The sequence below is a fragment of the Argiope bruennichi genome, chromosome X2 (genome assembly GCF_947563725.1).
Source record: "Argiope bruennichi chromosome X2, qqArgBrue1.1, whole genome shotgun sequence".
Lineage (NCBI taxonomy): Eukaryota > Metazoa > Arthropoda > Arachnida > Araneae > Araneidae > Argiope > Argiope bruennichi.
In genome coordinates this window covers 92,526,777-92,542,585 of record NC_079163.1, presented here as the reverse complement: position 1 = coordinate 92,542,585, position 15,809 = coordinate 92,526,777, and the positions used below count along the sequence as shown (strand labels likewise).

Sequence of the window (15,809 nt, the reverse complement as noted above, 5' to 3'; positions counted from 1 at the left end):
TGCCACCACTTGTCGTACCTTAAAAATCAAACTTTTTTCTTGTTTGGAAGAAATTTTTAACCGTATTTTTCGCAAGTCAAAATATTTTCTTCTATACTTTTTCAGTTTTTGTAATCTACAATTCGATGTTAAAAATATTTCCTGTAAGCCAGTGATTCAAAGAAAATTATTGAGAGATTTATTTCTGGGTTGATCTCTTATATGTCATTTCATCATTTCCACAGTGGAATTGACAGCAACAAAAGAATAGAAGCTTAATCTTGACTTTACTTGCTTGGGAGAATTTATACAAACTTAGTCATTTTGAACAGCCAATTAGGTTCTTATTTTATACTAATATTTTAGATTTCTTGGATCTTTAATAAGCTGTGAAGTAATTTATTGATTAGGTTTTTCTATCTACAGCTTAATTTTGAAATAATGCACCTGATTTGTTTAGTTCAAGCAAATAAATTGAATCTATTTTTGTTGCGATGCAATGAATATCTGTTATATCAAAGTATCTGATGATTAAATTTACCATTATTGAAAAAAAAAATCGAAGAAAATTATTGGACAGAAATAAAAATAGATATTTAACTGATGTTTAGTTATTTTATTTTCTGTGACTGTTATTTAAATTATAGCTTGTGATAAGTCAGCTTTTGAATATTATTGCAAGTTTTTCTTATTCCCGATAAAAAAAATTTAAACGACATTTAAAGATCAAAATTTTTAATTTCAAATTTGGTAGTGTAAAGTAATTGCACATTGATTCTAATTAATAAGACTTGTTTTAAATGGAACAAGAGTTTCTTTATTTAAATAAAAAATTCTTGAACCTCTTTTAGCATCTGTTAGATTAAAAGTTTTCCTAGTCGTTGCACGCTGATCGAATTCTGCATATCTTTCCTCATTTGCAGAACTCAGAACTAACAAAAATCATTTTGAGTACCACCGTCTTTTATTTATTTATTACTCATTATTTACTCATTTCAGAACCACCGTCTTTTATTTATTTATTTATTTTATATATTATGGTAAGCTTTCTTGTTTTCTAAATACATTTAAAAAAAAACCGAAAGTGATGTTTGAAAGGAACTGTTTTTTTTAAGCATATGTCAAATGAAGGGGTGGTGCTTGTTTTCTTTAAATTTCAATTTTGCTTTTTAAATTTTTTTTAAAACAAAATTATTATTTTTGATTATTATAATGCAGTTTATCTCATCAATTCAGTTTTCAAATAGAAACTTGCTTATTGTACATCAGTAACCTACTTGACTTGCAGCATCATAAACATTTTTACTATAGTGCAGTTCGTCAAAATAAATAAATCCAAACACTGTTTGTTATTTCGAAACTTATCGCACAATAATGCTACAGATGGGTATCGGCGCAGAAATATCCCTTTATTAGAGGTTTATTATTATTATTATTCAAAGGGCCATTTTTGTATTTTTAAGATTTACACAAACTCAATTTTTTAAAATAGCAACATTAAATTTCGAGTTCATATCCAATTAGCTCATTAACTTGGTATTTTTTAATTCTGAGTAAAATGTTGATGAGTTATGAACAGTTGAAATTTAGAATTCTTATTGTTAAATGAGAGTTACGATTTTCCAAAATATATCAAGGTGATCTAATTCATTTGAACAGACTAGATATTTTTTAACAAAGATACTGAAATTAATAAATAGATTTATTGAATCTGTGTTGTTAGAAGAAGTTGATGAATTATCTTTGCACTACTAATTCGAAGTTAGAAAATTAAGCCCATGTTGATTTCAAGCAATTGAATAAAATTGCCTCGTTATCATAAAATGAGAAGCTTTAAATTTTTGTGTAACAAAAGATGCTTTTTTTTTTTTCAAGCATTGACGATGATATTGCAATTTATAGATTAAATGATATCTAATCAAAGTATTCTTTGTTCCAGATAAGTTTAAATATCATAGATAGAGAACATTGTTGACATTATTATTTATATGGTACATTAAAATATGATTAATTTATTTCTTAATTACTAACTATAAAGAGGTAGGCTTACTTCTAAACGCTTGTTAAGCACCACATTAGGTACAGATACATCTTGTCTAGATTACTAGTTGAACTATGTATTATTCTAATTTCAAAATAGCTTATACTTAAATACTGAATGAAAGAAAAGTTCGTAACATTTTGTGCTTTTTCTTAAATCTGTAGTAGATAATCTGAATATAAATAGTTAAATATCGATTATTATTATAGCTAATTAAATACATAGGACGTATTTGTACTTAATGGAGGGGTTTATAGGCTTCAGGGGGGTAAGTTTTACTTGCTTAGAATTAGTTATAAAAAATTAAATTGTATTTTAATGTAATGTATGGAACTAACGTAGTAACTTATTTATTATTTTGATTATTTGTAAAAATAGTCGGGTGTGCTTCTTAGTCGAACCGATGGCTTGTGTAGCCACGTCGACAAATGAACAGTTATCCGATTTTTAATTGGGATCTCTGTGGATAGATTTTTTTTTATATATCTCCCATTTTTGGTAGTCTTCATAGTAATTTATTTAATGCAAAAAAATATTTAGACAAACTCTGAATTTGTTGTTCTTAACGCCATAAAAGTTTGAAAGTCGCATGCAATTTTACTATCGATTTTTGTGCAAGATGTGAATTGTGACGCTTATGAATTTAAATTGTTTTATAAAACAAGAAATGATAGGAAATTGTGGTATGTAAAAGTAGTTTTTTTTTCTATCGGATATTTGCTTCCTTAATATGTAAATAGCTTTTCAAAATTTGGAAGCTTTCGTATCACGGTAGACTCGTGCTAAGGCTTCGGTTTCGAATGGTCAAGTTTTTAAACATGATTTCACAGAACAGTGAAAGAAGCAATTTGAAGAACAGCAGTATAAGTGGAACTGATGTCAGTTAAACCTACCAGGGACAAAAATCTTCCCTTCAAATAGTTTGGGGAAAAATAATAATAATAAAAAAGGATTCATCTGTCGTCCTCATCATCTGACCACGGTTCAAAATTGCGAGTTCCGTTTCAAAATAACCCTCGTGTTGCTTCAAAAGGGATTATTATTAAAATTATACTAAATTAAAACTGGAAACATTACTACTGTGTACAGTCCATTTTTTTTTAAATACTAAAATGAAAATGAAATTGCGATTTCTTTAAATTAAAACATAAATAAGTCATTATATATTTGTTTGAGTATTATTTGAAGTTGTAGAAAAATTTGTTTTGAATCAGTTATGCTTAATGTTGAAACAGTAGCGGTAGTAAGTGTAGATATTAGAAAAGTATAATGTTATATAAAATTAATAGCATAATATTATTTTTCAATATATTTACATGATATAGGTATACTACAATTAAAATTAAATTTGTCGAATTGATTTTTCTTTGTATAATTTGCGTTATTCACTTTATTTATTTTTTACTTTTTACAAATCTTCTTAAAATTAATGGTAACAAAACTTATTGAAATACTTGACTTTGTTCTTGATATTTGAGTGTAGGAATTACGAATAGTCTGTAATTTCGCGAAATATATAAGGATATGACATTTTGTTTCAGGAGTCAGAGACGAGGAATTCAAATATTTGTTCTAATGTTTCCAGAATATAAAATTGCAAAAGAAGAAATTCGCATTACTTCTTCCCTTTCTAATAAATGAAATCAAAATTTAGTGTTGCAGCACTAGTTTTTGGAAAATGCACTTCTCTATTTATCTTTTGCTCTTTTTGATGAATTATTTTCCTTGTTATAAAATCCCAAATTCATTATTTATGGTAAGAATTGCTTTGTGTTTAGAAATATCATTTTGTGTTATCTATTTACGTTTTTATGCTTTCTTAGTTATTATTAGAATTGTAAAACAAGGTTAAAATTGGTAATGCTATAGCTTTATTTGTCAGCGTTCGATCACCTTTGATACTTTCGCAACTTATTTACATTTGATGTTTTTAAGTTTATCCATTAAGTTAATTGTTTTTTCTGTGATTACATTTTAGTTGTCAATAAACATTATTGTGTTAAGTTTAATAATATTGTTGATTTACACTGTTGTAATATAGTTTTAATTTAGTACACTCTTTCTCTCTCTTTTTTTTCTGGATCCCGTGGCTTTCTAGGATCCTGTGGTATGTAAAAAACCCATCTGGTCATTGGTGTTTTAAATGTTTGTGCATGAATATGTGTTTGATCTAAAGTCCGTTAATTTTTGAGAATGCTTTCAAATTTAAACAAATACACCGGTTTCCAAAAATTAAAGAAAGATCACAAAAATGATGAGTACTCAAAAAGTTGCATGAAAAATTTAATGGAACTGACCCACAGTATACAGTACATAGAAATGCATAAAATGATATGAAATTACCAGATAATTATAATGTTATAGAAATTAGTATGTGTATAAAATGAACAAATTGAATGTGTCAATTTGATATAGAAAAAGTTCCTTCAGTATGGAGTATGATTCCTTGTAGAAGCTATATAACACGTGCAGTGATGTGTGCTGCTGTCAGTTATGTGGTCTATCAGCTCCGAAGAAAGTGAGAGCCATTGTTTATGTAAAGCAGTTGCAAGTGTGGCAATAGTCTGAGGTGGAGGATTGAAAGCAACTGTACGTCTTCCTAAAATATCTTAAACATGCTCGATATGATTCAGGTCCAATGATTGAGCTGGTCATGCGCTGAATTGTTTATTGCAGAAGATAATCATTCACGATGCGAGCGCTATATGGACTAGCATTGTTCTTCTGTAACAGGAAATCATCACCTATTATCTTAGCACAGGAGTGCATGTAGGCTCGAGTATTCGTGGTCTGTGTGTCCACCCAAAGAAATATCATACCAAAAAGAAGCACTGTCTCCACCGTATGCATTTTTTTCACAGATGGATTTTTGATGGATGATAACGGGTTCTTTCCAAATCAAATAGCACCGACTATCGCTTTGGAAGCTAAAACTGGACCTAACGTTCCTTTCTGTGACATGACGTGAGCTGCAAGGAAATGGCTGTCCGTCTCATACACAGGTAATCTCCATGAAGACTTCTAAGCACAAATGACGTTGATACCAAACTTCTGGTGGCTGCAGCAAGAAAGGATCTGAGCTGTTGGATTTGCGGTTCTATTCCTTCATGACCATAATGACCAATATTGGTCATCGGTGTTCGTCGTAGCGGTTGGCCGTTCTTAGCTGAACCTTCTGAATGCTGAGTCTGTGTTTAGAAATAGTTGCCGAAGTCTCTATACCATGGAAGGCCTCACATTTAGCCATCTGGCTACTTCTGTTTGTCTTTGTCCTGTTTCTAGTCTCCCAATAGTTCTCCATCGCAGTTCTTCGGGCAAATGATACACTGCCACGAATTAGCTATCCCAGATTTCTTATCTCAATATCGCAGCAAAATTTGCAGACTTGCTCTCAAACATGCAATTTTATGCTCCTCGCAGATGACGTATTCAGATTGCAGCTCCACTAATTTGCAATTTGCAGTTTTACTCGGCAACTCTTGTTTGACAACATACTCATATTTTATACGAATTGGCTTATTTTTGAGTGAGTTATTGCAATTTTTGTGATTTTTTCCTTAATTTTCTGAACCTAACACAAAAAATTCCCAACATCCCGATATACTCCGACAATTTCCCATTTAAATTTTTGTGAATATATAATTTTGGTTTCTGTGATATTGGTAATATAAATATAAATTGACTCGTGATTATGAAATGAGATATATTTTATTCAAACCTCTGACAGCAACTGTTAGAATTTGAATTAATAGATTTATATGAGAGCAGAAAGAAATGACTTTAAAAGCAAAGAAGAGAAGATTATTTCATCCTTTTCTGACAAATATTTATTTATTTACTAAGGAATAAATGATTTTTTTGTACGATTTCTGAAAAACTAAACGCCTTATATAGATTTTTCACTCCTAATTATTTTTCGTGGAAAAAATGAAACAGTTTTTGAATTTTGGGATTTGAGGTAACTTCCAAATTTGATAAAATACTAACTGAGAAACATTTCCCTATTATGTGAAATGTTTATGAATATTTCGATGAATGATTTAGCTATTAACACGTGTTTATTGTTTTAGCTATTAACATGCGCACTCTTTTAGAAAACGAGGGAAAGGACATTGCCGTTTTATGTGGTATTCATTTTTTTTGTAAATTAAAAGTGAAAATTGAGTGTTTTATACACACTCGATAAAAAGCTTATATCTGCAACCCCCCCTTTTTTTTTTTTTTTTTTTTCAAACTTGTTCTGCATATGAATTCATTGGACATTTCAAATGATTTGGTAAAATGAACTGAGGCGAAGAAAGACGGATCAGTGTTTCTGCTATTTGATGTTGTCTCATATCTTAGCTCATAACTTTGGAGTTCATCTGAAATACCTTAATAATTTTCTGAGTTTTTCAATCCTCAATCCATTTGTTTGAAATTAATTTGTTGATATGATAAAAATCCGTAATTTCAACTTAAGCCAGAAGTTTCATCCTAAAGAATAGTTATTTTGGATTAAATATTTGGAACTTCATTATTAATTTCAAATCGCACTTGATCCGTAGTTGATTTTAAAAAAAAGCCTGGTTGCAACTCAGTTTTTAAAATTATGCTTAAGTTGTAAATACTTTCTCATTTGACAAATCCTGCTTGAAAATGTTTATAATTATATCAGGACTGTGATTGTACAGTTCGCAAAAAAGTCTCCCAATATTTCTTATTGTCCCTTCGTAATCTATGATATTAAATTCAAAGATATGTTCTCTTTAAAAATATCTGAACATTTACATAAAGCGCTATCTACATAATTACATTTGTATAATCTTCAAAATTTTTTCTTTATTTAACCCGAAAGTATTCTTTCTTATTAGCTTCGTTTGTAGTCTTTTTTCGTTCTAAGATAAAGACTACTTTTTTTTTAATTTTCATTTTTCTTGCTGTTTAGCCTTGTCATCCGTTAATCAGTGAGCTATATCATTATTAATGTGCAATGCTGAGAGTCGAATATTAATTAAGTTAGGTTATTCCTGTTCTTCTTAGGGTTGTAGTAAGATATCCTCTTTGTAAGATAACCGTGGATTAAAAATTGAGGTCTACCCTTATAGTAGTTTCAAAACCATACATAAATTTTGCATAACTTAATTTATATATATATATTTCATTGAATTTTGTAGCAAGTGTTGTCTTTTCATAAACGAATATTCTCGCGACACAATTTGTAGAATTCCAAAAAATAGTGAAGTTTTACTTTTTTTTTTTTATTCCTTTCCAAAAAAGAAACTTTATTCAGTAGTCTTGTACGTTGAAATCAATGTACTCCAATTTGTCAGAAATAATCCTTTTTGAGCTTGATTATGAAATTCAAGTCAAACCATTATAAAATGAAATTATAGAGATTTCATATTTTGCGTTTAATATATAGCCAAGTAAATGTTAAATATGTGAAGTCTAGTGCAGATAATGGTTTGTAGGTTTTTGGAAATAAATTTGGTTGGTTTTTTACAAATCAGACTTGTATTTTCTATTAAATATAAGTTTTTAATTACGTTAAAATTTATATTTATAGTTGCTTGAGGGCCTGATATTATTTTATTATCACGTGCCCATGGTTTATAAGAGCCATGGGGGTCTGATACTGAGGTCTCAGTTATAATATAAAGGAATTATGAGTTAGAGACTCGACGTGGGTCTGATGCACGTTAAATTTTAAATCGAAGGTGAAATTTCCTCTGTGGCGTGGAAGTTAGGAGAGACGGGGTACCAACCGTCGTCATCTGGCCACTGTTTAATATTACGAATTCCATTCCAAAATAAGTTTTGTATAGTTTCAAAACAGGAAATTAATCTATCTTAGTATAGTAAAAACACTTACAATGAAATATAAACACTATAATATATATTTTACTTTTTACACTTAAACTGAATAACTACCCATTGATTGTTTTTATTTTGATTTAGAGCACATTAGTTTATTTATATTTCTATGTTTTATTATTGTTTTCTTTGTAATTTTCAGATGAATTTCTAAATGCGCTATTGTTTCATTTTAGTGACAATTTATTATTTAAATTCGTATAATTTTATTTATTCTCTTTCTATTAAAAATATGAAATATTAGATATTTTTAGTATCTTATACATTTATTAATAGACTGTGTTGTGTCTGTGCCAAATAAAATGCATACTTAATCTTACTAAACGAATATGTATAGCTATTTGAGTCTTGTGCTATTATTGTGATAATGATTAGAATATGGATGCTTTTATGTGGCTGTTTGTTAATCAGTGTTTTCAACATGGGCAGTTAATTTATTAAAATCATAACTGACTTTCCTTGGTTTCAATTCATCCGCATAAAACAAATAAACTATTTGTTTTTGTTATTACAATGTGTTTAATGCCCAAATTTTCTAAATCGCATTGAGTTATTAACTGCCAAGTTTTACAGAAATGCACGTAATTGTTGCGGAATTATGTATTGATTCTGTAAACTTTACTTTAGCAGAATATAATTATTTTATGCATTAACTTAAATGCAAAAAGATTTTTAAAATAAAAAAAGAAAACTGACTGAAATTTAAGTTAGTAACGTTGCCTGAATTAATGAGATTATTTGCATATTGTTATATTATTTGTTGTGTTACGTTATTTGCTTGATTTGCAGACTTAGATAACGGAGGTGAAGGGATACTCCTCTACACAATAATTTATTCTAAAAACCTAATTTATAAAATGTATTCATTGCACATAAATTTAAGCTTTAGCACTTTGTATTTTTTTAATATTTATATTGATTATAATTTGTTATAAAATGTGTGAAGATTGAAACTATGAACTTAAAGTATTTTCTTTCTTTCAGTTCAGTTGTTGGGTAGACGCCGTCATTTATGTCTTCAGTCTAGAGAACGAGCCTTCTTTTAACGCTATCTATAATTATTACACTAAGATGTCGCATTACAGAAGTCCTGGTGAAGTGCCCTTAATTCTGGTGGGCACTCAAGGTAAATAGATTTTTCTAATTTTAGAATTATGTATTGAGTAAATCGAGACATTAGCTTTCATAGAATGGGGTCTTGTTTTTCAGGTTCGATCGTTTAGTCCATATTTCTGAAACATCTTGTGTAATGTTCTGTTAAAGTTATGTTTTTTTATGAGTAAATAAAAGTAAAACTAAATTGACGGGAGAAATTAGTTTATATATATATATATCTTATTAATGAAATAATGACTATATGTTTGACATTATTTTGGGGGAGGGCTGTTTTTTAAGTTTTATTTGGTGTTTTTTAGTTATATAGTACATAAAAATAATATAAAAAGTGTCTTAAAAAATCCAAATATCTGTAAATATTATGAGGCCGCTGTGGCCTGGTGGTAAGATCTCATCTTCAGACACCAAGGGCTCCAAATTCAAGTCCCCATTCCACCGAATAACCGTCGCATAAGCGGGTCTAGTGCACATAAAATCCGTTGGAAGTCGAATTTCCTTCCACTGGTATAATGCGAAAGTTTGGAGAGGGGGGGGGCTCAGTTTAGGTGCTATCCACGTCATTTGACCGCTGTTCAAAATTACGAGGTCCGTCCCAAAATTGGCCTAGTGTTGCTTTAAAGCAGGACGTTAATATAACTAAACCAAAACTAAACTGTAAATATCATATTTTTTAGACTAATCTGAGGTTAATTTCAATAAAATTTATCCAAAATAGTTGACAAAGTACATCAAATTTTAATGAGATAGTCACAATTTCCTTTACACACGTGACATATAACAGAGTTATCTTCTAAATGAACTAAAATCTGAGAAATTAATTAAAAATGCAAGAATGTTATGAAGTTTTATATGTTATGGTATCGACATTATTCTTCATTTTCCAAATATTTTCTTGTAAAAAAGGCTATAAATAAAAAAGTATTATTGCACATCAAAACTTTTAATTGAATTTATTAAGAATAATATACATAATATTCTCTGAAAATGTCATTAAGAATTTTAATTAGTATTGGAGATATAATTTTAATGATTGATAATTTATTTCGAAAAAATAATTTTGAGAAAAGCGCGCGCAAAGTATGTAGTTACTGTAAAGAAATATTTCTTCATATATTAAATATTTTTTCTTTCACTGAGCTTGCTTTTTTTTTTTTTTTCTGTAATAATAAGTTTGAACTACAAATACGTTCATAATCAAAAAGCGTTTGAGTTTTTCACGTATAACTGCTATTATTCGTTTGCAATTTATTTAGTACACTTAATATACCAGTTTCATCTTCATTAAGCTGAAGGACAGCTATATAGGAAAAGTGATAGTGTTTGGAACAACGAAATTTTATTCGAAATAATATTTCAGTGTAAACCATGAAAGCTTCCATTTGCATTTTTCGTCGTTCCATGTAAGTGCTTCTTTAGCAACTTTTGATATCAGAATTACATGTATATTGTCTTTATAATGTATATAATATTTTGTGGAAAATTCAGCGGCTTTCTCAAAAAATGTTTTCCCCTCTGTCATTTGCCTGTTAATACTGACCAGCTAGTGGCTCCTGTTGCGTATTACTCATGCATAAAATGCTGAGTGCTGAAGCGGCGATGACAAAAGCTGCCAGACTCCAGATTGCATATTTTTAAGGTTATCGAGGTTGCTACGAATTGCAATCTTGCATTAGTTTTGTAATTTATCAATGGAATTATCTGTTAACTTGACCTTTCCTTCCAGTTGCTTTTTTTTTTCCTTTTTTCTTTTTTAGTTTTCGAAACGAAATTCACTTGAAATCGAAACGAAAACTTCAATGCGAAGAAATACTCCAGCGAATGAGAATGCTGCAAATTAGATCAAGAAATTAAGAAAATAAAAGTCAAAAAGTTATTTTGTTGCATTAGTAATATCCTAAAGATATTATTTGTACTTTAAAATGATGAAAAATGGGAGAAAAAAAGTTGAAAGTTGCATCTTATAGCGACTTCCGGTTGCAGATTGAGACAAATGGTTAATTTAGCAACATGCTACATTTTTTTATTAGCTGTATCGTGGCTTCTAGATGACATAAAATGAAAAGAAAAAACGGTTATATAAATAAAAACAACTGCAAAAAAGAATGCAAAAAATTTTCTTTGCAAATATCTTTTATCTAAATAGTCGAAAAATGCATTTTTCAATGTAAGCAGTTTTTGCTTTTTTTCAGTCAATGTTTTTTTTTTATTAGAAATAATATATCTTATTATTCTGAGCTATCGAATCAAAGAGCAAATATGCAAAGTGAAAGAAGTGGATGGCATATTATTTTAAATGCCTTTTTTAAATTTCATTTGTAATCAAATTTGTCTTGTATTTAATATTTTGCAAAATGAAAGTTTTATTGTTCCGCTTTCCTTTGAAGCAATTAATCATTGAAAAATATAATGATGGCCTTATTTTGATCTCTTGCGTAAGGACATAAATTTCCAGGCCATAAATAGCAGCTACTGGAAAAGCGGAGGGGGCTGGAGGAATTCCGTTTCCAGGTAGGGCAGCCGCTGTCAGGGAACGCCCCTGCGTAACCTTACCGATGAATGGTGTTTCCCTGTACCGTCTTTGAAGTCCTAGACACCGCGCTGAAACGGGGCTATTTGTATTCTATCCCTATAAACGAAATTCGGGTGTTGAAGGGGCGAACACGAAAGAGGGCGCTGTATCGATCGATTGCATTGCCGAGGCAGACATGGTCGACACCTTTCTATAAGGGGCCTGCGTCACGGTAAGCCTGTTCGCCCTCTGTCCTCTTCTCGTTACATATTTCGGACTTTTCACCCATGCATTTGGATAGGCATTCATCTTTTTGGAAAAGATTCTCTTTAAAATGGCCGATACTTAGAATAATGCTATCTCACTTTGAAATGAAGGTTAAAGAAACTTAAGGACTTTGATATTAAAGTAGTCCGAATAGGTCTCAGTTCAATGAGATTGTTAGCACAACCCATATTCATCATTCGGAACGAATGGACGATGTCTCTATTACAAGATAAATATAACAGATAAATTATGAATTTTATAAATTTCTTTCTTGTTGGGTTGTTCTGATTGAATTTTTGTTTTTTAAGAAAGTTATGAGTTATTCCGTTGATAGTACCTAATTTGATTACATTTATGCATTTCTTTTGTTTTCTTATTAACCTATTACTACCTGTGTCGATTTATAGAAAGCAGTATATCACTTTTGTGAGGTAATAAGCGAAATCAAAATATTTGAAAATTTCTAAAGATTTTATAATTAAACTGTTATTCGATACGTTTACTTTATTGCAATCGTTTTAAATATTTTCTGTGTTTATAGCTTCCTATGGTGCACCTGATTGTGTTATAGTTTAAATACATTCTGCAAAGACTTGCAAGATTGATTATCGACAGTTTTATTTTAAATAAAATTTTAATAGATCGTTCCTGTCAAATACTACATAGATTTATATTGAATTGTTGATATGCTATAGGATTTTGTTCTCGGAAAGGGTAACTTTCTTTCAATGCATCTGCTGTATAAGTTTTCATTTAAATTCTCTTCTTTGTTCAGTTAACCCTTAACCCCTAAAACTTTATGTCTTGTATAATATTTAAGAAGAAATGTTTATTTGCGAAAAGTGAACTTAAATTTTTTTTTAGTGTGCTTATTAAGTTCTGTTATTTCCTTTCGTTAATGTGTCTTCATTCCTGTACACTAATATAATAGTGTTCTGCAAGTGAAATAGTCTCATCACTTGTACTTAATTGAATGAAATATAAGGTTGGTTGCGCCCTTAATATTTTATTTTCCGTAATATATATATTCGAAAAATTTATTAGTATAAACAAAAATCTGCTGATTAAACCGCTTGATATCTATAAATTTTACTTAAAGTGACATTTATAATTCTTAAATTACTTTATTTTTTATTAAATTTTATATGTTAAAAAATAAAGTTTTATTTTTTGGTTGTTTTATTTTAAAAGTGCATCAAGGTTTTTAATTTATTAGATTTTAAACATAATTTTATTTAAAAATCTATGCAATGATATTCAACATTCAATTATTTTATAAATCTGCCTTAGAAAAAAATATCCTGATAATTTTTTCTGATTTTTTTTATCCTAAATATTTAATGTGAGTATGTTAGTATATAATTACAATTTTATGTAATTGTATATAATTGAATTAAAACTTTTCTGAAAAATATAGTAATAATTTCTCTGAAATTAAATCCCAACAATTTTGATTTAAGATACATTTCACTACCCTATTTTTGAAGGGGTAAATTAATGTGCTGGAATTGATATATATGTATTGTTAATTGAGTTTCTCAATTCTTTGTAGCATGGATTTGCTTTACATTGAAGAAGCAGAAAACTGCCTTACATGCTTTAACATTTTAAGAAATTATGTGCAAAAAAACTATTGATTCATTTTTGAAATTTTTTGGAACTGTAGGATGGTATTAAAATACGATTACAGCTTTATTTAGGAGAACTTAATTTTTACTGATTTGAAAATGTCATTTCGATTGGTAATTATTTCTAATTTTCCCACCTGAATTTTTTTTCTCTTTCTTTTTTTGGTTGTGAATCAGCCATTTATTGTGAAATATATTCTAAAAATTTCGTATTCTTTTTAATTTCTTTCGTATGCATTTTTCTCTCTCGTATGTTTTTAGATGCAATTAGTGAAAGCAATCCTCGTGTTATCGATGATTCTCGAGCCAGGAAATTAGCTAATGACCTTAAAAGGTGTTCCTATTATGAAACCTGTGCTACTTACGGGCTCAATGTTGAAAGAGTCTTTCAAGATGGTGAGATTATTTTTTGTTTATATATAATCGCTTTAAACAGTCATATGAAATATGAAATATTTTTAATGACTTTTCTTATCTTCAGTGTAAATCCAACTGTACCTTTTTCTTATTGAATCACAATTGGATTATTTTATTTTTAGTTTCTCTAGGCTGTTTCATTTTTAAATCTGGTTATAAAGTAGCAGTTATTTTAAGCTTTTAAATTTAATATATAATTCTGCAGTTATTTGTTTTCACGTTCCTGAATTTATATTATCGTATTAAAAATACTTTGTGTAATTTATCTTTTCATTCAATATCAGTTTCTGAAAGTGTAAACGTGATATTTTATTTTTCTTCTACAATTTCTCCAATATCGATAATTAGCTTTTTTCATTTATATTTGATAATGGAATTAATTAAGCAAGATGTTATTAGTTAAAATTTAGACATTCATCTATTTCTATATAAAATTTTGAATTTTAAGTGGCTGAGTATTATTTTAAGTATTTTTAACGGAAAATCACTTAATAGCTTCACATAAATATTTTAATGTGAGGGTATATTTTTTATTGTAGGTATGCATTGACTTATATTTTTATGATTCAGTATTGTGTGATTTGAAAAAAAAAATAATGTACAATGTATTGGTCATGGGATAAGGGGGGTCCTTTGATAGTAATAATGTATTTCATTACAATATCTCTTCAGCTTGCCAGAAGATAGTTCAACAGAAAATGGCTGGCATAAGCTCAAGACCCAGCACTCCCAGCCATCCAGTTCGCTGCAATAGCTATGTTTCAAGCACTACTAGTGGTGTAAGCAGTACTAATAATGGTTATCATCCACCTACTAGTGTGGGAAGTAATACTCTCTCTGCAGTCTCTGCATCTCCTAGTCATCTAAGTCATATAGCTGCAAGTCATGTTCCAAAAGTAATTTGATTAGTAATTTTTATTAATTAAAGAAATCTTTTTAATTAAAAAAATCTGTGTCATTTAATTACTATATATATATTTTTTAAACATTGACGTTATAAATTTAACTTCCAGGAAAATCGTGTCGATGGAAATACTATATCAATGAGAGAATCTAAAGTTAAATCAGAACGGAATCTAGGAATTGAAGTACTAGTTACTAACTCCATCGTCGGTCCTAAAGAATCAAAAGATCTACCTACACCTTGTTCCACTCCTACTACTTCTCGCAAGACTCGACGGCGCTCTAACCTTTTCCCAGTATGTCTTATACCTCATTCTTATTCATATTCGTTTTCGTATTTAAATACAATTATATTTATTACTTTGTGAGTTTTATGAAAAATGTTAATGATATTTCATAAAAATGAAGATCTTTTATTTTTGGGAGGAAGTATTTAAAATTTCTGCTGTTTCATGTTTATCATAATAGCGTTGTAAAAAGTCGTATTCTTTTGAGGTTCGATACGTTATTTATTCTTTCATATTATTATATTTTAATGTAATGAAATTATAAGGTTCTGCAAGATTGTGATCTATATTTCCAAAATTATTGTACACAAACCAAATTTATACAGTCACAAAAGGAATTTATAAAAGATATATCTTTTTCCAGAAACACTTTTAATTGGTTGATAAACCCTATATAACAGCACCATTAAACAAACATTATAACATATATATAATTCCAATTTTTGGTGCATTTTTTTAAAAAAGTTTTTTCATAAAATCTTTAAAGTACAAACTAACCATACTTCAATCATGCATTGCACATGAATTAAAAATGTTTTTTGACATTCTAATACCTTTTTAATCATCACTTAAAATTGACCTAACCTAAATGAAATATCTTAACTGACAATATAATTATATTTATAGTTCATCAGAAAGAAGAAAGCTCATAACAAGCTACCCTCTTTGACAAAATACGTTATTTTATGAATCATTGAAATTTCACCAAAACCAAATTATTCTCAAAACTCAAATTGGAGACTTAAAAATCTAAACATATCAAATCAGGATGACATCTCAATACGAAATTTCAAGGTGCTAATAAA

At 29.0% G+C, this 15,809-nt stretch overlaps 1 protein-coding gene across 2 annotated transcripts in view; it reads left to right on the top strand.

The window, feature by feature from the left end:
* Positions 1–15,809, top strand: part of LOC129960096 (centaurin-gamma-1A-like) — a 102,068-nt gene that overhangs the window by 65,126 nt on the left and 21,133 nt on the right. For both annotated transcript variants that reach the window (XM_056073205.1, XM_056073206.1), the window contains exons 5-8: positions 8,861–9,002; positions 13,658–13,792; positions 14,486–14,709; positions 14,827–15,012. In XM_056073205.1, coding sequence (XP_055929180.1) covers positions 8,861–9,002; positions 13,658–13,792; positions 14,486–14,709; positions 14,827–15,012 — 687 coding nt within the window. The remainder of the gene's footprint in view (positions 1–8,860; positions 9,003–13,657; positions 13,793–14,485; positions 14,710–14,826; positions 15,013–15,809) is intronic.